Genomic DNA, 23,375 nt, shown 5'->3' on the forward strand with positions numbered 1-23,375 from the left:
TTTCCATGAGATCTCTGAGGAGGGTTCTCCATGATAATAGCATTTTATTTTAGATTTGTGGCTACTATCCTTATTTTATTTTTTTTTTAAGGATCTATTTAGAGAGAGAGCATGAGCGAGAGAGAGAGCAGTAGCAAGAGAGAACAGGAGCGAGAGAGAGAAAGTGCATAAACAGGGGGAGGCACAGGAACAGAGGAGGAGGGAGAAGCAGGCTCTCTCCCAGGACCCTGGGATCATGACCTGGGCCGAAGGCAGACGCCACCCAGGTGCCCCATAATCCTTTTTTTAAAAGAAACTTGGCATTGGTATTGACAATGAGACACTAAAACAGAGCAAAAATTACTCTTAAGTACTTTCAGAATGACATTATGACATATATACAGAATGACATATATAACATTCATATAATGAAATTATGACATTAAATTGAAAACATAAGCTCAAGAACAACAGCAAGTGTATTGAGTCCACCAACTCATCCTTATTACTCATTGTCCCATCAAAGGAAATCTGCAGTCTGCGGCTTCTGAGTTAAGTCCTGCTAGGTCCCAATTTTCAGTCAAGTGTAAAGGATCACATTGCTCAAATTCATGGTAGTTTCTTGCTTGCATGTCCTTTTATTGCTGTTGTGTTACTTTTCCTCCATAAGTCCTGTGCATTTTCCTTTAGCTTCACTTCTGAATAAATTTAAACCGAGAACTGGCTGTGTTTGCATAATGCTGTATGTTCTTCTTCTTCTTGTACTATACAGGGCATTGCAGACAGACTGGTCCTCTTGGACCTCTCAGAAGAGACAAAAGGAGGGGTGATGGACCTTGACATCTTTAGCCTGCCTAATGTGGAGATCAGCAAAGGTCTGGTTATTCTGCTTAAAAGATGTTTGCCTCATTTGTTCTTGTATTTGAGTCCTAGAATTTTTTTTAATGCACTTTTCTTTTAGAACAGTTTTAAGTTCACAGCAACGGGGCTCCTGGGTGGCTCAGTGGGTTAAGCCACTGCCTTCGGCTCAGGTCATGATCTCAGGGTCCTGGGATCGAGTCCCGCATCGGGCTCTCTGCTCAGCAGGGAGCCTGCTTCCTCCTCTCTCTCTCTGCCTGCCTCTCTGCCTACTTGTGATCTCTCTCTGTCAAATAAATAAATAAATAATCTTAAGTTCACAGCAACGTTGGGCAGATTTCCCATATATATCCCTTATCATTGCACGTGGACAGTCTCCCCCATTGCCAACATTCCCCACCAGAGTGGCACCGTTATAACACATCACTGTTATCCAAAATCCATACTTTACATTACGGTTTACTCTTGGTGTTGTACACCCTGTGGGTGTGGACAAATCTGTAATGACATGTATTTACCATTATAGTGTCTTTCATTACTCCAAAAATCCTCTGTGCTCTTCCTTGAGTCATGGAATTTTAATGTTAGAAAGCACATTAAAGATCACCTAGTCCAAGTTCCTCATTTTACATATTGGGAAATTAAGTTAAAATAAATTAAGTGACTTAACCCAAGGTGATACAGAGATTATAATTGATTACATTAACAAGAGTCAGATGAGCTGATTGATCAGAAGGATTTAGTCTGTCTTTGACTTATACTGAATATAAATTTGTTTTCTTTGATTGCTTTCATTCCCATAATATATTGGTTAAGAGCACTGGTTTTAGAGTTAGATAGGGGGTTGCATCCCAGCTCTGCCACGTTATAGCTCCGCCACTTGTCAGGTTATATAACCTCTCAAAGTTTAGGGTTGCCTGGGTGGCTCAGTCGGTTAAGCAGTTGCCTTCAGCTCATGGTCATGATCCCATGGGATTGAGTCCTGCATCTGGCTCCTTGCTCAGCGGGAGGCCTGCTTCTCCCTCTGCCTGTTCTTCCTGCTGCTCCCCCTGCTTGTGTTCTCTCTCTGACAAATAAATAAAATCTTTAAAAAAACTCTCAAAATTTAGTTTTATCATAATAAAGTGGGAATAATACCTACCTCTTGGTATATGGCAGAGTGTTAAGAATTTTTACCAAAAAAATGCCTATCTCTTTCACTAGAAGTTTATTGTTAAGGTAAGTTTTAATAAGAACAAAAGGATTTCTTATCATTAATAAATAAAATTTTTAATGTTGGGAAAGTAGTTTTTTATCTCATCTTTTTTTTTTAAGATTTTATTTATTTATTTGACAGAGAGAGATCACAAGTAGGCAGAGAGAGAGGGGAGGAAGCAGGCTCCCTGCAGAGCAGAGAGCCTGATGTGGGGCTCGATCCCAGGACCCTGGGATCATGACCTGAGCTGAAGGCAGAGGCTTTAACCCACTGAGCCACCCAGGCGCCCTTATCTCATCTTTTTAATTTTAAAATGTCCATATATTTTTATAATGTACATAATGTATTAGCATGGACATAAATATAAGTTGATATCATATTTGGGGATGTGGGCTTGAAAATATTTTATTACTAGAGATGCATGATCAAAAAAATTGGAAGACCAGGTTATAGCTGAAGTCAGGTTGTAATATGTTATAGTTGTTTGGCTTTCCTTACTTAGGTCCCCTGTACTCCTCGACCATATTTTCCCCGAAAAATTAAAATGGTGACACAAACCTAAATGTACTAAGAACAACAGTGGGTGAGAAAAATTGGTTATACCTGCAGGTTGTAAAAATTAGGTATAATAGTTAAAGTAAGCCTCTGGATCCCTGTAGGATACAACAAGTTCATTTTGGTGTCTGGAAAGAATACAGTATTTGCTTTAATGATCCTTTTGTAGGCCTCATACAGAGGATCCTTTAGAGAGCTGGATATTCTCTTGTGCCTATCATTTCCAAGTACTGAAATTCTTAAGGGACCTTTTAACTCTAACAAATCACTTTAGGAGACTTTAGTATATGGACCCTAGAGACTGTGAGGCCTTTTAGGATCTGAAGAAATTTCTGCCTGTGTAACTCATTAACCATCAATAACTATTGTTTCATATAATTGAAAGAATAGAACCCTTGGAGTAGACGTATAGTGTGTGGTGCTTGCCACCGCGTAGGGAATGTTGAGTGAGTCCACACAGTCTTGGGGCAACTTTCATGTCCCACTTGTTAATTTGGTTATTATGTTCCTGCTAACACAGAGTTTAATTACTACTACATGAACAATTTTAATGTAATGTTAACAAGTATCTCATAAGTATATTCCATAATACGGAGAAGTGCATTAGTAATTTTGGGAAATTAGAATCAGTGGTTTCAGAAATTTGAGTAATGCTCCATCATGACAGGCATTGATGACTGCGACTAACCATCCTAGAATTATGCTTTGGCTCCACTTGGACTTTTTCAAAATAGTTATTGAAACATTTGGGGGGGGGGCGGTTGGGAGATGCCTGGGTGGCTCAGTTAAGCCTCTGCCTTTGGCTCAGGTCATGCTCCCAGGGTCCTGGGATGGAGCTCCACATTGGCTCCCTGCTCAGCAGGGAGTCTGCTTCTCTCTCTGCCTCTCCTCCCTGCTTGTGTTCCTCCTCTCTTTCAAAAATAAATAAAATCTTAAAAACAAAAACATTTTGGGGAAGGTTATCCATATATACAGGTGAACACGCAAATATACACATATGCCCACAGTTATGCTTGTCTAAGTATAGACTAAATCTTGGAGAAATACAAAGGAATAATTAAGAATAGTTGCTTAAGGGGCACCTGGGTGGCTCAGTCGGTTAAGCATCTGCCTTCAGCTCAGGTCATGATCCCAGGATCCTGGGATCAGGCTCTGGCTCAGTGTGGAGCCTACTTCTCCCTCTCCCTCTGCCTGCCATTCCCCCCGTTTGTGCTCTCTTTCTCTCTCTGTCAAAAAAATAAATAAAATCTTTAAAAAAAAAAGGTAGTTGCTTCAGGAGTCAGACTGGAGAAACTGGTTTTACACTTGTTTTTTGAAGTTAATATTTTTATTCCTTTATTTTTATTTTGTGCTAAAATACATTTATTTTGTGCACTTGGGTGGCTCAGTCAGTTAAGTATCTGCCTTCGGCTCAGATCATGATCCCAGGGTCATGCTGCTTGTGCCCTCTCTTTCTCTCTCTCTCTCTCCCTGTCAAATGAATAAATAAATAAAACCTTTAACCAAAAATAAATAAAATAAAATGAAATAAAAAAATACATGGATGGGACTGGAGGAGATTATGCTGAGTGAATTAAGTCAAGCAGAGAGAGTCAATTATCATATGGTTTCACTTATTTGTGGAGCATAACAAATAGCATGGAGGACAAGGGAAGTTAGAGAGGAGAAGGGAGTTGGGGGAAATTGGAAGGGGAGGTGAACCATGAGAGACTATGGACTCTGAAAAACAATCTCAGGGTTTTGAAGGGGCAGGGGGGTGGGAGGTTGGGGGAACCAGGTGGTGGGTATTGGAGAGGGCACGTATTGCATGGAGCACTGGCTGTGGTGCAAAACCAATGAATACTGTTAACGCTGAATAGAAATAAAAATTAAAAAAAAAAAAAAGAAGAAACAGAATGGACTAGAGAACTGTCAGAGGAGAATAAGAAGGGGAAAGAATGTTCCCTGTAGAGGATAAAAACAGATTTTTGCTAATGGAAAAAAAAAAAAACCACATATAATGTAAAACAATAGTGACATTTAGGGCATTCACAGTGTTCTGCAGCCATCACCACTACCTAGTTCTAGAATATTTTGTCCCCCCAAAAGGAAACCATATACACAATAAGTAATCACTCCCCATTTCCCCTCTCCCCATGTCCTGGCAACCACTAATCTGCCCTGTGGACTTGCCTATTCTAGAAATGTTGTATAAATGGAATCATAGAATATGTGTCCTTTCATGTCTGGCTTCTTTCACTTAGCATCATGTTTTCAACATTTATCCATATTATAGCATGTATCAGTACATCATTCTTTTTATGGCTGAGTAATATTCCATATTCCACATTTTATTCATCCATCAGTCGATAGACCTTTGGGGTGTATCTTTTTGCTATTGTGAATAGTGCTACTATGAACAGTCATGTACAAGTTTTTGTTTGAAAAACTGTTTTTACTTCTTTTAGGTATATACTCAGAAGTAGAACTTCTGGCTTATATGGGAATTCTGTGTTGAAATTGTTGGTGAATTAATAGTGCTTTTGAATATCTTTTTTAACAGCATAGATAGATCTAAATAGCTCTACTTCTTTGAACAGCTTCATAATATTTTGTCATATGGATGTCTGTCTCCTGTTGGAAGATATTTAGGTTGTTTTGGGGTTTTTTTTTTTTGTTTACAAATAATAGTGGAGAGAACGCTGTTATACAAAAATTTTCATGTACTTCTCTAATTGGCAAGATAAGGTAGAATTACTGGGTCAAAAATAGGTGTTTTCAAAATTTATATTGGTAAATTGTTCCCAAAAAAGTTGAACCAATTTGTACTCTCTAATAGTACATAAGTGTTCCTGTTTGCTCTCTCTTGGTTACTTTCATTCTTTTTTTTAATTACTTATATTCTGTATTAAGCTTAGCTAATGGGATCATTGTCCTATGACATTTTGATCATGGTTATTATGTTTATTATGTTATCATGTTTACTATTATGTTTATCTTTTGTCCCTAAATAACAACAATAGCACTTGACATTTTTCTAAGGAATCAGTAATATATGCTAGGCACTTCACATATATTCACTCACTGTTCCTTTTCTTTTATAGGTGGCTCAGAGAGGTTGTGGTTTAGGACATGCAGTTAGTTAGAGGCTAAACTAGGATTTCAAACATAAGTTCGTTACCAATTTTACATGATGCACTCTAGAAATAGTCTTTGCATATGCAGGCATAAATGTTTGTGTGTGGTAGGGGAGGTCTTCGCATATGTGTGCATGGAGAAAAAAGTTTTCAATAGTTTTGAATTTGAAAATAGCATATTGTTGACCTATGGAGCAGAGCAAAATATGCTCAATAGACAGTGGTTCTTAAAACATGAGTTGTGGATTAATGGCTTATATCAGAATCACCTTATAATTGCAGATGCCTGGGGTTCATCCTAGACCTATGGATCCTGAATTTCTAGGGGTGGAGCCTGGGAATCTACATTTTAGATAAGTAGCTCAGGTGATTCTTATACCCATTAAAGGCAGTATTCTAAAAATTGTAAATAGTGACATAATTGCAGATTGTGGAATCAGCATAGGGGAGTATGACCAGCATTTTATAAAAATGAACTAGAACAATAGTGTATATCGGGACAGCATTAAGGGTATTTTCTGTAATGTTTTTGGTTTTGTTTATATACACATACATATATTTTGTATCTTGGGTTGCAGTAGAAAATGTATTTCATGGTATGCCCATCTCATGGCATGGGTTGTGATAAAAATTTTGAAATTGACGGTATTGAAGCTGAAAATCATTGATTTAAGCCCCCCCTCCTTTTTTAAACCTCCTTTCCCACTCTACACTTACCCCAGGTAAATACTCCTTCATTAGCCTCAACATGCCCTTCATACTTGAAACTCGAGTCACCTTCTCTCTAGGAAATCTTCCAGAGTAACCCTTTTGCCAAATCACTCATTACTCTTCATGATTCACATTGGTATGTGAAATTTATGTTGGATCATTTTTTTCTATTCTGGGACATTTTATCAATAGATAAACCTTTTATTCTTAAGATGATCCTCTCTAAGGGTGCCTGGGTGGCTCAGTGGCTTAAGTCTCTGCCTTTGGCTCAGGTCATGATCTCAGGGTCCTGGTATCGAGCCCCGCATCAGGCTCTCTGCTCGGTGGGGAGCCTGCTTCCCCCCTGCCTGACTCTCTGCCTACTTGTGATCTCTCTCTCTCTTTCTCTCTCTCAAATAAATAAAAACAAAATCTTAAAAAAAAAAAAAAAGATGATCTTCTCTAAAGATAGAGATACAGCATAATGTACTCAGGTCATGGCCTTAGTTTGCCACAAATGGTGAATCTTAGAAAGTCTCAGTGTTGTTTATACAGTTCCAAAACCCAGATCACGGTGGCAGTAACCATTAAAGGCACTCATTTGAACTGAGCAGATTCCCTACCTTATCTTTTAATACGGGTGTTTTTGTTTAACATTAAAAAAAAGTCTACCTCTATTTGTCAGACAAAAATACCCCTTCTAGTCATTGACTGAAATAATGCCTAAAGCTACTGGGACATCATTCTTTGGTGCTGTTCTCCCCCAACCAACATAGGAAGATTTTTAATAGCTATAATCTTAACACAATTTCTAAATTAAGGGTCATCATCATTTCTAGAATTTTGCACCACAGTGAAGAATAATTTGAAAAGAACATATTTTTATGTGATTTTTTTTGTTATAGTTAGAACAGTTTAGCACTATACCAGAGAAATGAAAAACTTGAATTGTCTCCAGTATATTCAGACTGATACACTAGCTAGAATACTTCAGTGCGGTCTCCATAGCATTTGGACATTATAATTTGATTGCCTAATTTTCCAGTCGTTTTGAGTAAAAATTCGATGATTTAAAATGAATGTGTGTTTCCTTTATCACAACATCATCCTCATAATCTGAGAACAGTAGTATATCAGAGCATGAATTATTATTTTCTGGGTCTTTTGACATACTGGATATTGGATTGATATCCCTTAGTCTGACTATAAGCAGCCACCGGTTTAGGGCCTATGGTGTTTGGGAACCAGTGGCTTGGCAGGAAGAATGTTGTTTTTCTGGGCTACCTGTATAGCTAGGATAGAGATATGAGGTTTGTATCCTGGGAGTCCGGATGGTGATTGACATCTCTGACCTAGGAGGAACCTTATCACTCTGCTAATAAGTAAGTGGTAACGTGAGAATTTGGATCAGGCAATCTAGGGCAAAGACAATATGTCATTCACTTTGGGTTCTTAGGGCCTCATATAATTAACCTGTAATATAACAGGAAACATAGTAGAGGTTTATTGAATTAATTATTATTGAATTGAACTTTTATTAGGATCATATCTTTACATAATCATGCTTAAAGCCCTTCCTAATTCTCTCTATAACTATAAAATCTCTTCCACCATATTAAATCACCAACTTCTTTTTTTAACTTGATTTTTTTATTCCAGTATAATTAATGGTGTCTTATTAATTTCAAGTGTACAATAGAGTGGTTCAACAATTCTGTTCATTTCTCAGTGCTCATCAACATAAGCTTACTCTTAGCCCTCTTCACCTGTTTTACCCATGCCCCTCCTCATCTCTCCTCTGACAGCCCTCTGTTCTCCATATTTAAGAGTCTGGTTTCTCGTTTGTCTATCTTCCCTTTTTTTGTTGTTCATTTGCTTTGTTTCTTAAATTCCACATATGAGTGAAATTGTATGGTATGTGTCTTTCTCTGACTTACTTCACCTTGCATTGTAACCTCTAGGTCCATCCATGTTGTTGCAAATGGCAAGATTTCATTCTTTTTATGGCTGAGTCATATTCCACTGTAGCAGGTAGGTAGGTAGGTAGGTAGATATAGATAGATAGATACCACATGTTCCTTATCCATATATTTATTGATGGACACTTGAGTTGCTTCCATATCTTGACTTTTCTAAGAAATGCTACAATAAATATGCGGTGAATAGATCTTTTTTAATTAGTGTTTTCTTTTTCTTGGGGTAAATATCTAGTAGTGGAAGTGCTAGATCACATGGTAAGTTTATTGTTAATTTTTTTTGAGCAGCCTCCATACTGTTTTCCACAGTGGCTGCACCAGTTCACATTCCCAGCAACAGGTTTGGAACAAGGATTCCTTTTTCTCCACATTCTTGCCAGCACTTGTTATTTCTTTTTTTTTTTTTTTTTTTTTTTTTTTTTTTTTTTTTTTTTTTTTAAGATTTTTATTTATTTATTTTACAGAGAGCGATCACAAGTAGGCAAAGAGGCAAGCAGAGAGAGAGAGGGGAGGAAGCAGGCTCCCTGCTGAGCAGAGAGCCCGATGCGGGACTCGATCCCAGGACCCTGAGATCATGACCTGAGCTGAAGGCAGCGGCTTAACCCACTGAGCCACCCAGGCACCCAGCCAGCACTTGTTATTTCTTGTCTTTTTTATTTTAACCATTCTGACAGGTGTAAAGTAGTATCTCATTGTCATTTTAATCTGCATTTCCCTTGATGATTAATGATGTTGAGTATCTTTTCATGTGTCTGTTGGCCATCTGTATGTCTTCTTTGGAAGAATGTCTGTTCACATCCTCTGCCCATTTTTAATTGGATTGTTTGGTTTTTTTTTGGTGTTAAGTTGCATAAGTTCCTTATACATTTTGGAAAATAATGCTTTATCAAATATATCACTTACACATATCTTCTCCCATTTGGTAGCTTGCCTTTTTGCTCTGTTGATGGTTTTCTTTGCTGTGCAAAACCTTTTTATTTTGGTGTAGTCTCAATAGCTTAATTTTCCTTTTGTTTCCCTTGCCAGAGATACCCTATCTAGAAAAATGTTTCCATGGCTAATGTCAAAGAAATTACTGTTTATTTATCTTCTATGAATGTTATGGCTTAATATCTTTGCATTTAGGTCTTTAATCCATTTCAAGTTTATTTTTGTGTATGATATAAGAAAAAGGTCCAGTTTCATTCTCTTACCTATAGCTGTCCAGTTTTCCTAACACCATTTGTTGAAGAGACTGTCTTTTCCCCATCATATATACTTGCCCCTTTTCATAGATTAATTGACCATAAAAGCATGGGTTTATTTCTAGACTGTTTTCTATCCTTGATCTGTGTGTCTACTTTTGTGTCAGTGCTATACTGTTTTTATTACCACAGCTTTGTAGTACATCTTGAAATCTGGGATTGCGATACCTCCAAGCTTTGTTCTTCTTTTTCAAGATTGCTTTGGCTATTTGGGATCTTTTGTAAAATCATCAACTTCTAAGGGAAGACCTGAGAAGGAAGAGTCCAAGAAAAATATTCTGAGTGCCTACGAGGTGCAAAGAATCCAGTTGCCTGGAGACAGTATTTACCAAACCTAGTTGTGCATGAGAATCACATGGGGAATGGCATTCCTAAGCAGTATTTCCCTTTATGTATGTAACTAAATCTTAAGAACATGGGATCATCTGTCATTTTATTGCACTTCCCAAGTTATTCCTGAGTACCTGGAATAACTCAAGTTATTCCTGAGTACCTAGCCTAGCTTTTAGGAATTGTTGCAGGGGATTGATAGGAATGGAAGACTCTCTGCTTAGTCAGAGGCAGCTTGAAGTTAGATGGAAAGATACACATGCAAGATTTAAACAGTAATATGTGTATCTTTCCATCTAACTTCAAGCTGCTTCTGACTGTAATGACTGTAATTCATGACAAGAGATTAAAGAGGCAATATATGATTAATTGCCAAGAGAATGGTATAGACAGTGAGCATTCTTGTTAGAGCTGAGTGGAGGGAGATGTGTCCCAGATCTACCAGAATAAGAGAGATTTGAATTGCCATGGGGTGGGGTGGGGGAATGGAGCTACTGCTAAGTGACTATGGACAGATGAGTAAGACTGGAAATGGACAGATGAGTAAGACACAAACAATCCCTGCTGTCGCGGAGCTCATAACATGCTGAATGTGGTAGACAGTTAAACAGATACCTATCTAATGTGGTGAGCACAGTGAGAAACATTCTAGATAGAAAGAATTCAAGTAAAGCCCATATCAGGAAAGTGAGAGAAATATACTGGGTTAGAACAGGGACCAATTCAACTTGAGCCAAAGGTTTATACAGGGGAGTATAAGAAATACTAGCTTCTAGGCTCAAAGGAAGAGAGTGAAAAGGTTTGGGAGCTTGGGAAATCTTACGGAGTAGGAAGCCTTTCTTGCACTTTTGAAATCATATCTGACAGCTGCTACCCTATTCATGGGGCAACCTTGAGGGCAAGGGCACTTGCAACATTCATAGTAAAGAAAATTAAAAAGGGGGAAAAAAATGAAATGATTCTGGCAAGATAGGTTGGGACCAAATTGTAAGGTCATGAATTGTTCACTGATGTCTGGTAATATGGACAAGTCACCTAATCTATCTAAATAACATTTTCCTCATCTCTATGAAGGTTTTGGACTCTGTTTCTAATATAGCACAGTGCTTAACAGTATTCTGCAGCCAGGCTTGAATTCTGGCTCCACCACTTACAAGCTCTGTGACTGAGCAAGTTACTTAACTTATCCGTGCCTCAGATTCCTCATCTGTAAAGTGAGGGATGACGTGACCCCATAGTGTGCTGTAGATTAGATTAAATGAGCAACTGTACAGAAAGCTCTTAGAATAGTACTTGGCATATAGAAGTGTTAACTGTATACCTTCCAGGTCTTGAGGTCTTGACTCTTTACCAAGTATCCAGTCTGAACAGTAGAACACAGGAATTATTTAAGAAAACTCATGAAAAACCATAATTAAAATCCAGGACCTATGAGCCCCACAACTGTGTTAAAATACGAGCTAAATTTAGAAAGTGTATTTCCCAGAGGACACATTGCACAGGTGTTTCCTTCTGAAACTTGTTTAGATAGATGGCCTTAGACACTTCATTAAGAATATAAACCTGGAATCTGCTCATTATCTCTTTGGGATGCTAATACTACTTTATAAATGTTGACTGGACTGCTGCCATCTACTGTGTTGTTTTTCTGTTGTCTGTGCTGCTGGCAAAGTCTGGCCACTGTTTTGACATGCACTTATTCATAGAACACATTGTGTAATAGAGAGTAATAGAGTTGTAAAACAGTATATGTATGCTTCAGGATCAGAGGCATGAACTCCAAAAAACAGCTTGTCTAAGTCATAGCAGTTGCTTACCTGTAGGTCACGTGGTAAGAAGAACCTAAAACCAAGGGTACTGGGCTTTGGTATAAGGAAAAGTCTGTAAAAAATGAGCCAAGACATTTTATCTTGATTTAAAGATTTTCCAATCATTTTCTTTTCCTCTTTGGAGCAGAATCCTTAGTAAGCAAAACAGATACAATCAGAGCTACTGTGCTGGGAGAGGTAAAAGTTAAGAGTGTGGAGCTGTGCCCACCAGGCTTCTTTCCGCTTATTCCCAGTCCTTCCACATGGAAGTTCACTTTCAAGGAACTCTAGGATTCCTAAACTTACAGTTTAAGAATCAGCGATGCAGTTGATTATAGGTTCATTTTGCCTATAGCATATTACTTACTCTTCCTAGGAAAGTTACATGTTACAGGAAAAAACAAAGTCTCTGGGTCATGTGCTTTATTTTCTTTATCTTTATTGCTCTCTTTCTCCCCTGGGGATATACTCTACCTCTTAATCATCTTTCTGGAAGCAGATCTCAGCCCTTTGTATACTTCTGTGGATACAGGATTGATCTGGAGGCAAATATGCCTGAAAGCTCTCCACTTGTAGAAAAGAAAAAGAAAAACAAGAACAAAAACTTGATTAAAACCTAGACCTTAGGGTGCCTGGGTGGCTCAGTGGGTTAAAGCCTCTGCCTTCAGCTCAGGTCATGGTCTCAGGGTCCTGGGATCAAACCCAGCATCAGGCTCTCTGCTCAGCGGGGAACTTGCTTCCTCCTCTCTCTCTGCCTGCTTCTCGGACTACTTGTAATCTCTGTCTATCAAATAAATAAATAAAATCTTTGAAAAAAAAAAAAACAACCTAGACCTCGAGCTCAGACTGTTTCTTTTTATTCATTAGATTTGTCTGCCTCTGCTCATTCCAAGGTGGTGATCTTCACAGTCAACTCTTTGGGTAGTTCTCAGTCCTACCTGGATGTGGTACAAAGCAATGTGGATATGTTCAGAGCCCTTGTCCCAGCTCTGGGACACTATAGTCAACATGGTGTCCTGCTCGTCGCATCTCAACCAGGTAAAAGGTTTTGTTTTAAATTCATCTGGCAGCCCAGTGCATCAACAGAATTGCCATTTACTGATGAAGGTCCTAAAACTAGATTATAAAGGAACAGCTAGGCTATCCAAATTGCTTTTATACTGAACAATGCAGTATTTCCATCTGTCAAGCAGCCACTTCTTACTGACTGGCATGAACTAGAAGGTTACAACTTAAAATTTTTTATGTAATATCACTATCATTCTAGTCCAGGTTTTTAGCCGTGTCTTCCTCAGTGCAAAAATTGTTGGACAACCAAGAGAAAAATACCGGGGCTTATGTGAAAGATCCTTTGGTAATTCTAAAGTGTTGTAAGATATTAGTGAGCATGCCAGTGTGCGTTGTTAACTTTTCATGTATTATAAATTGTTTTTAGAACTGTTTTCCTTAAAAAAGAAATATTTTCAAATGATTAGGTGGTATTGGACTCAAACTGGTGAACAGAAACAGACTTAATGTTCCCAGTCTAAGGGTATGCATTTTACATGTTTGCCTGTAGTAATTGGTTGAGGGACACTGGTCTCTAATTCCTGACATCCTTTCGGCATGGCAGAAAAAAGGGGTTGTTTTTATTCGTAGTGTTGTACTGCGTAGTGGTGTATGTGATTCTTAATTTAAAGAGAAATTTATCTAAAGCTATAAAAGAGAGCTTGATCAATGAGAAACAATGATTATTTTCTGGTTTTCCATCCCAGTTTGTATCTTTCTTACTTAACTAGGAAAATATCTATTTTCCACTTTTAATTTATATTTAACAACAAAGTTATGTAAAATCATGCTGAAGCCTGGTTAATGTTTTTAATATACATTAAAAATATGGCCTGCCTCAAAGTGCATTTAGAACCTAGGAAGAATATATAGATGCTCTACTATACTTATTAACATAATAAGTATTTTGTTTATGAACTAGGCTAGAAGTATATTTTTTAAAAATCTTTATGTTTTCACCTTGTGTGCAATATTTAGTGGAAATCATGACATACGTGACTTGGAAACTGAGTGCATTTCCTGTAAATCGAGTGATCGGGATTGGATGTAATCTGGACTCACAGAGATTACAGTATATTATTACAAATGTTTTGAAGGCACAGCCGTCAGGAAAACAAGTATGGGTTATCGGTGAACAGGGAGAAGACAAAGGTAAGAAGGACGCTTGTGTTAGCTATATTGCTAACCTAAGTCATCAGTGGCTATGCTATTCAGACACATCTGGAGATTCTGGAGCAGCGGAGCTCGCTTGGCTTCTGTTTCACATTTCGGGACCTTGTATGTAATGGGCCCGGTATTGTGAAGGGACTCTTCAAGTGTGGCATTCTCATTTATTTACTTTTCCATAAGTTTAACACTAGGCAAGAGCGCTTAGTTTTCTATTTTTCTAATTGAATTTCAGAGTCCAGGATTAATTTGAAAGCTTAATTCTCTAGAGAGCCCCATTTAAATAAACCTTAACACATATACAGAACTCCTTCCTTTCCTCTCCCCACACTTCCACCTGCTTACCTTTCCTAAGTTCAGACCTTCTTCCTAGGGCCATACCTCCTGTCCCTTTCTCACCTTTTAAACAGAATTTTCACTCTTTGTGTATCCCTATGATCTTTTCCAGTAGCCCACTTGTTCTCTTCCTACCACAAAAAGCATTGAGTTCCCCAGACTGGAAAGCCCCTTTTCCTACCCAAAAAGAATACTTCCCTGTTCAACTTGAGTATCTCTTCCTTTCTTCCTTTACTGTTTCCCTCGTGTTTTCAAATCAAGTTAGTCAGGGGACAGAAGTGCTATTTGTCCTCATTTTGTATGTAAGTGCCTACTCTTTCCTCACTACTGCCAAAGGTGTTAGTATGATCTGAAGGAGGCATGGGGCACCTGGGCCACTCTATCAGTTAAATGTCCAACTCTTGGTTTCGGCTCAGGGGTGATCTTAGGGTCATGAGATCAAGCCCCAGGCTCCCTGCTTAGTGGGGAATCTGCCTGAGATTCTCTCTCTCCCTTTCCTTCTTCCCCCACCCCTGCCATGCTCACTTGCTCTTTCTCAAAATAAGGAAATAAATCTTTTAAAAAATAAGAGAGGCATAGAGCATGGTATCTTCCTTCATCATACTTAAAAGTTATTTTAGAATAGGAATAAGAATATGTACGTGATACTTTAGCTAACAGTGAAAGTATAAGAAACTATTTGATTAAGTGCCAGAATGGGTATTATAGACTTAGAGTACTTAGCTTCTGAGTGAGCATTTAACATGAGTTGAAATAACTGGAGAAAATTTGTATAGGCATCATTGAAGTAGATGTTGGAAGAATGAATAGGATTTGAATAGAGAGCAGAGTGGGAAAGATACTCTAGGAATGGGAAATCAGAAGTGGGTAAAGGCACATATTAACAGTGGTTGTATCTGGGTTAAAGGAAACTTTTAAAAATGTGTATTTGTCACTATTTTCTAATTTTGTCATTATGGATATTTAGTATTTATATAATTTTAAAGAAATTTTTAATAAAATATAGCAGTATTTAAATCTGTGTAAATTAGTATTGGCTACCTAGATAATTCAGTGCTAGAGTCAGACTGTCGAAGAAACCTTTACAAAACCTGATTTTGTGATTGAGCAGGATGACTTTTCAGGCTCAGAATGCTCCTTGACACTAGACCCTGATCAACAGGACCCTGGAAATGGGTAGCAAAGAACTTAGAGCAGATGTATTAGAGTAATGCATGCCTAGGGTTGCAAACACACCTGAGACCCCATATTTTACTCACTAGTACTATTTGAGTTCTGGTCCATGTTGATCTCCTGCTTCTCTGATTTCTTGCAGCTCTCACAATTAGTTTGCTGTTTCCCCTCTTATCTACCCTGTAAATGATACCAAATTAATAATGATGTTAGCCAGACCTTTACTGTGTGCTTTCCTGTATAAATCCAGTCTTCCTAAATCATATTCCTCTTTTCAAACACTTCACTGACTTCCTCTAATGAAAATACGAAGTTCTTTTTCTTGGCATTCAAGAAATCCCAAAATACAGCCCTAATCTTCCTTCCTCATTCTGATTAAGGAGGTAGTAATACTATTTGAGAGCTGGAAGTGACCCAAGGGATCAATTACGTTTTGTTTTAGGGAGTCAGCAATGGATAAAGAGATGGTAAGAGTTATCTGCACCAGAAAAGTGATCTGCACAAGAAACTGTAGTTTTGGGGTGCCTGGGTGGCTCAGTGGTTAAAGCCTCTGCCTTCGGATTGGGTTGTGATCTCAGGGTCCTGGGATCAAGTCCCGCATCCGGCTCTCTGCTCAGCGGGGAGCCTGCCTTCTCCTCCTCCTGTCTCTCTCTGCCTGCTTCTCTGCCTACTTGTGATCACTCTGTCAAATAAAAAAAAATAAAATAAATAAAGAAACTGTAGTTTTTAGGGTCAAAGAAGGACTAAAAGGACTAGAAGGACTACAACCCCCACAGTTCTTGTGGGATCTTGTGCCCCCACAGTTTTGCTTCAGCCACAGGGAACTTTGCACTTCTTCCTCTCTCTCCACATACTCGAATCTCATCCTTTGAGGTCAAGGTCAAGCCCTCACTTACATTGTGAAGCTTTTCCTGATCACATCACTCCACAGTGACTCCTTCACCCTTTTGAGCTAAAAGCTTTTGTTAACTGTATGGTAATTATCCATATAACCAAGAAATATGATCCTTATTCTTTGTTAAGCTGCTGTTTATTTATTTGAATATTTAGTGTGTTTACCTTCTCTTTATTGAAAGTGTAAATTATTAAGCTGTTCTCTTTTAGTTGAAAAAGTCATACATTCATATTGCAAAAAATTAAATGGTACCAAAAGGTATATGCAGTAAAAAATAAGTCTCCCTTCTATGCCAGATTCCCAGTTTTTCCTCCCTAGATTCTGTCACAGTTAACAGGCTCTGTGTAATCTTCTGGCAATGTTCTGTGGGTAGATAAGCACATATATGAAATATTTCCTAGGTAGTCGGTATATACATTATTGACATTTTACTGATACAACGGGGAAATAATTGCATAGTAACATATATAGATTTCACTCATCCTTTTAAACTGCTGAATATATCAAAATTTATTTAACCAGTCCCAACAGTAAGTTACAGTTCTTGAATAAATAAAAACATTTCACAGTATGGTTGTATTAATTGTTAGGTTCTCCAGTAATGGGTCTGTGATTAAAGGAGCGAGACTGATAGAAAGCGTAGGTCAAGCAAAGCTTTATTTCAAGCTGAGCATCAAGAGTCAAACCCAACGTTTGGGGCCGCGCCTCTTACAGAGAGGGCGACCTCTCTCTGCTTCACAGACTAGCTTTTAAGAGCAAAGGCCATGTGGTTGGGCCTGGCCACGCACAGGTGGCCTATGAAATTGTAACACACAGAAAAAGCTGCACAGTCATGTTAGGTCACACATAAGTGACCAATTGAACTACAATTTACCCTAGTAGATGTTTGAACCCCCTATCACCTTGGTCAAAATTGGCACCCAAAAGGTGCCCAAAGGAGAGGGCCTGTTCTCCTTGGTAACTAGGGAGACAGTATGCGCACTGCCCCCCCATTGGATGTCTTCACCTGGCCTGACCCACTCTTGTGTTTGGGCTTTGTTACCTGGGACTAGTTTCCAGACTTGTTTTTAAGTAAGTACCCTGGGGGAAGGAGGCCAGGGACAATTTAAGTTTTAAACAACAAAGTTATTGTTTAACTGGATGGAAGCTCTCTGTCTAAATAGATCCTTACATAAATATCCCAAATTGTAGAGAGAAAATAAAGGATAGTGAAATTGATAAACCAGCGTCCAGCACTGTGCTGACTGCCGATGGAGGTATGTACATGTGTGAGAACCCAACCATGTCTCTAGGAGGCTTAGCTCTAACAACGGAAATGACTGTAATGGGAAGGCAACGTTGACTTGCTAAGAGAGAGGGCCACCGGAAGTAGGATAAAAACACAAGGAAGGATATGGTAATTCTGTCTTGAGCTCTCACATGGGAACTAGAAATAGAAGGATGTAGGTAGATGTGAACTGGGGTCACTTAAATGTAATATTATGTACTATCTGACCTACATAAAAGAATACATATAATGTATAACAGATGTTTTGAAGCATAATAGAACAAACACTCATGAATCTACAGTCAGTTAAGAGCATTACCGATAGCACTGAAACTACTGATGCTCTCCCCAACCCACCTCCCTGTGTCCCATCTAGACCCCACCATCAGATCGCTTTTTATCCTGTCTAGAACTTTGTTTCAGAGATAGTTATATTCTCGATAGGTATAACTTACCTTGGCCCTGAAGCCAGAAATGGACAGAGGCTCCCTCTGCTGGTTACATCCTTAAACATCAACTGGTTATATTTTTGCCTAAGTGCCATCAGTGCAGTAATAGCAATTATAATAACTTTTTTTTTAAAGATTTTATTTATTTATTTGACAGAGAGAGAACACAAGTAGGCAGAGAGGCAGGCAGAGAGAGAGGAGGAAGCAGGCTCCCTGCTGAGCAGAGAGCCAGATGCGGGACTCGATCCCAGGACCCTGAGATCATGACCTGAGCCGAAGGCAGCGGCTTAATCCACTGAGCTACCCAAGCACCCTATAATAACTTTTCATTGAGAGCCTACTGTGTGTTTTAAATGTGTTGCATATCTCATTTAAAATGTGTAAACACCCTCTGAAGGAGATGGTGGTTTTCCAAATTAACAGATGGGGAAGCTTAAGACTCTATGAGGCTACATATCCTCATTGTCCCTGGCCTCCTTCCCCCAGGGGACTTACTTAAAAACAAGTCTGGAAAACAGTCCCAGGTAACAAAGCCCAAGACTCCAAGACTACATATCTAGGAAGATTTGAATCCTGCTCTGACTCCAAAGCTGTGCTTTCTCTTGCTTTGACTTAATGAGACAGTTCATTGAAAGCATTTAGTACAGTGTCTAACACAGCTTTAATATCCAGTAAATAGTAGTTTCTATTACAGCAATCAGCAAGGCAGCGATGAATAGAAAATTAGCGAAAGGACATGTAAAACTACACTTTGACGTAAAGCAACATTAGGATTTGGAAACTGTACTAAGAATAGCAGGTGTGCAAATAAAATTAATTCTCGCCAAGTATTTCAGAGACAAATGACAGCTACAACCTGGGGGAGGAATACTGACGTACAAGACCCTTTAGGATTAGTTTCCTGCTTCCCTCCCCTCGCCAGCTTCCTCTTCTGCTATCCTGCCAGGCATTCTGTGCTAGTCATGTGGTCAGCCTGCAGTTTCCTGAATGATTCATGTACTCTCAGGCCTCCTTGCTTTTGCACCTGATTCTTCCTTTCCCTGAACGTTCATTCACTCGGCTAACTTCTGCTTACCCTTCAAGACTGGGCTTGAGTACCATGTCTCCCAGAAAGCCTTTCCTAATTCTCCAGGTCAAGGGAATTCATGCCTCTAACATAACCATTATCACACTGTGTTAGAGCTGCATATTTACCCATGTGTTTACCCCACCAAACTGCAAGCTCCTTGACTTTGGATTGGCCTCAGTAAATGTGTTTTGAAATGATGCTGATACTATCTTGTGAGCAAAGGTCATTTATATTATGCCCCCACCCAATTAGATAGCAGAACATATGCTTTGGAGCTGCTATTTTCAGCTCTGATATTAATATCCTATGTAAACTGCTGGTAACTCCTTCAAACCATGGTTTAGAAATCTAATGGTTGGATGTCAGAACAGACTGTTAGGTCACCTGCATTGGGCATCAGTCTTACGCAAGGGAAAGTATATACAATGGAAAAGACTTTCACCATGGTCACTGTTCATTAAAATTTGGGGCCCAAGGATTGCTTTCCTGAGGATTGGGGCCAAAAAGATTAGGATTGATTAATTACAGTATTTGAAAGGACATATATTTAGGAATTTTGAAGGGTTGGGCAGTAAATGAACAAAAAAATAAGTCCATCTAAACCTAATTGAAAATTCTAATGACATTCTCACAAGAAAAGTTGAACATAGTGAAGCTTTCTCCCTCTCTCCATTCTTTCCCCATGGCTGTTAGAAGTCAGGACTCAGAGAAGAAAGAATGAGTGTGATACACACACACATACACACACACACACACACAAAATAATTTAATATATAATTTAAGTAATTTAATATATAACACAATATATAATAATATAATAACATAATTTAAAATAATTTAACGATTATTATATATGTGCACACACATTAATAATTTAATAATTTAATTTTTTTTGTGCCCTTTCTGAGTATTCTCATTCCTCCCTTGCCCCTTTTTATTTACTCTTCCAAGGTCAATAAATGCTGTATTTCATTTAGCAGACATTTCCCCCAATTTTCTACTGTGAATTTACCAGTAATGTACAGAAAACTTTCTTAAAGATTTTATTTATTCATTTGAGAGAAAGAGAGAACAGAGAGAGCACAAGCAGGGGAGAGGCAGAAGAGGGAGAAGCAGACTCCTTGCCAAGCTTGGAGCTTGACATAGGGCTCGATCCCAGGATCTGAAGATCATGACCTGAGGCAAAGGCAGATGCCGAACCATCTGAGCCACCCAGGGTCCTCCAATGTACAGAAATGTTTTATTTTTTATTATTTTAAAGATTTTATTTATTTATTTGACAGACAGAGATCACAAGTAAGCAGAGAAGCAGGCAGAGAGAGAGGAGGAAGCAGGCTCCCTGCTGAGCAGAGAACCTGATGCGGGGCTCCATCCCAGGACCCTGGGATCATGACCTGAGCTGAAGGCAGAGGCTTTAACCCACTGAGCCACCCAGGAGCCCCTGTACAGAAATTTTTTAGAAAAAATTCATATATAACCATTCTGTCCATGTAAAATATTTTTTAATCTCTTAATCTATTCACATATATTTGTATTGCTCATATAACAATTTTTTTATTTGAGATCAAAGCTTTTAAAGATTTATTTATTTGAGAGAGAGAGAAAGAGCATGCCAGTGGGGGGAGGGGCAGAGAGAGAGGGAGAAGAGAAATGTAGGGGTGCCCGTGTGACTTAGTTAAGTGACCAACCCTTGATTTTGGCTCAGGTCATGATCTCAGGGTCATGGCTCTGGACTCAGCAGGGGATCTGCTTGAAATTGTCTTCTTCCCTCTCCCTCTGTGCCTGCCCCTGTGCACTCTCACTCGCTCACTTGCACACTTGCTCTCTCTCTCTCTAATAAATAAATCTTTTTTAAAAGACTTATACCTTAAAAATGGCCTTAAATATCCAAATGTATTTTTGTTTTGCCTACCCCAATACACATCTGTATTAAAGAATGCCTTCACACAGGTGAGAAATAGATGAACATTAGAAAGGTTTCAAAATGTTTCTGGCAATTTCTATTTAATATTAGAATGTGGTGTAAATATCCAATTCACACATAGAGCTTGAATTTTTGATTTTTTGATTTTTTTTTTTTTTTGTAAATGATGTACTGGGGCGAAATGGTAACCCAAAAGATCCTCTTAGCAAACAGGACTCTGCCTCTCTAACAGCTGTGCAAATCTAGCCAAAATGGTGACCAAATTATACCTCACCTGATGAAAGAACGTAATCTCAGCAAATGCCAAGTGTTTGCTGCTGAGGAAGGAAAGCTTTCTACTTGGATGCTTTGGAAGCTTTCTACTAAGACGGCTCTTATAGAACTAGTGTTGATGAGAGAGCACAGGGAAGGAGGCTGCAGATAGGCTCTGGGGATCATGTTTTGGGGGTGAGTGTAGCTCCCAGGCAGTTGGCACAGCATACCCAATGCCATCAGTGGAAAGCTGTTTTTAGAAAGGGGAGAAAGTGTTTAAAGTTTCATACAGATACCCTTGACTGCAGGTGATCATTTATCACATGCAAATCCTAAGGAAGTTGTTGGCAACATATAATTAATTTTTCCTTTAATTTTTAGTGCCCACATGGGGTGGCCAAGAAGAAGTAATGAGTCCTAACTCTCGGGTGCAGTTGTCCAACAGGTAACACTGCGTGTCGATTTGCATGTACCCAGTTGAAAATCATGTACTTCGTGGTACCATAGCAACTGTTTACACAGCACGCCCTTACCAGGCTTCTGCAAACAAAACTAGCTAGTATGGACAAGATCAGAGTGTAAGAGGTCAGTTTTAGTCTTTGATTTCTTATCTGAAAGATCTAGGAGGGCCTTGCAAACTTTATTTCAGATACGCAGTGGATGCGTAAAGGGGAGAACAGGTTTCTTATTTGTAGTTCTTGACTTCCTGCTCTGAGAGGTCAACATCTGAGGATATTGACAATTTTCTAAATGTAGAGAGAATTTATCCATATCACTTAAAATTAATACAGGGGTGCCTGGGGTGCTCAGTTGGTTGAGTGTCTGACTCTTGGTTTTGGCTCAGGTCGTGATCTCAGGGTTATGAGATTGAGCCCCATGTTAGGCTCCCTGCTGGAGATCCTCTCTCTTCCTCTCCCTCTGCCCCTGCCCCACATGCATACTGTCTCTAAAATAAATACATCTTAAAAAATAATAATGTACTTATTGATCATGCATAAATACACTTGGAAACTAATATAATATGAATGGATAAGCTATATAAGTTCAGGCAAAAATAAAGTATACTGCACAGATCCTGTGTCTGTTGCCTGTGGTCACACACCTTCCAAGGCCCATACCCTACAGTTTGTACTCTGTGCACTGTGTGTTTTCAGGCCATCTGTTGTCTCACCAACACATAATAACATATGTTCCTGCAATTCGGTGGAAACTTTTAGCTTTATAAACCTTCAGTTTAAGACTCTTAGCCTATAAAAACTGGAAAGAATATTCTCTTACTGGGGGCGCTTGGGTGGCTCAGTTGTTAAGCATCTACCTTCGGCTCAGTTCATGATACCAGGGTCCTGGGAATGAGCCCCACATCGGGCTCCCTGCTTGGCAGGAAGCCTGCTTCTTCCTCTCCCACTCCCCCTGCTGTGTTCCTGCTCTCGCTGTCTCTGTCTATTAAATAAATAAATAAATAAATAAATAAATAAAATCTTAAAAATAAAAAAGAATATTCTTACTGAGAAGTGTTGTATAATCCATTCTAATCTGATTCTCTACATAGTCCTGCATTTATAAGGAAGAAACTATAAAAGGAAGAAATTCAAACATGTTTATTTAATTTATATCATTTTTATTATTTACAAAGAGAATGTATGCTGTTATAAAACTTCATATTCCGCAGATATCTATAAAGTATAAAGTGAAAAATGGGGTAATCCCACTCTCTAGAGACCACTACTATTAACAGCTTAATATCCATATATCCAAACATTTTTCCAATGCTTATGCAAACATTATCATTACTATTTTTGTTATTTGCAAAATAGATGTATGCTATTCGTATTACCTTGCAACTTTGTTTCCTTAATAATAAATCTTGGACATTTTCCCATGTGGTACATACAAATCTACCTTATTTCTCTCTGGAGCGATACAGTACAACATTTGGATAGTGATTTACTGAACCAGTCCTCTTTTGAGGAGTTGTTTCCAGAATATTTGCTGTCTCACACAAGGCGAACATATGTATATATTTGCATACTTGAGCATATTGCAGT

The 23,375-nt window shown here is 38.7% G+C and overlaps 1 protein-coding gene across 5 annotated transcripts in view; it reads left to right on the plus strand.

The window, feature by feature from the left end:
- Positions 1 to 23,375, plus strand: part of UEVLD (UEV and lactate/malate dehyrogenase domains) — a 55,130-nt gene that overhangs the window by 28,331 nt on the left and 3,424 nt on the right. For 4 of the 5 annotated variants that reach the window (XM_004752102.3, XM_045066143.1, XM_013055883.2 and 1 more), the window contains 4 exons: positions 752 to 854; positions 12,619 to 12,789; positions 13,777 to 13,950; positions 21,712 to 21,775. In XM_004752102.3, coding sequence (XP_004752159.1) covers positions 752 to 854; positions 12,619 to 12,789; positions 13,777 to 13,950; positions 21,712 to 21,775 — 512 coding nt within the window. Of the gene's footprint in view, positions 1 to 751; positions 855 to 12,618; positions 12,790 to 13,776; positions 13,951 to 21,711; positions 21,776 to 23,375 lie in introns of those variants that run through there. The other variant, XR_006602270.1, reaches the window with a different exon arrangement.

The sequence above is a fragment of the Mustela putorius genome, unplaced genomic scaffold (genome assembly GCF_011764305.1).
Source record: "Mustela putorius furo isolate JIRA1106 unplaced genomic scaffold, ASM1176430v1.1 tig00003859_pilon_pilon_pilon, whole genome shotgun sequence".
Classification (NCBI taxonomy): domain Eukaryota; kingdom Metazoa; phylum Chordata; class Mammalia; order Carnivora; family Mustelidae; genus Mustela; species Mustela putorius.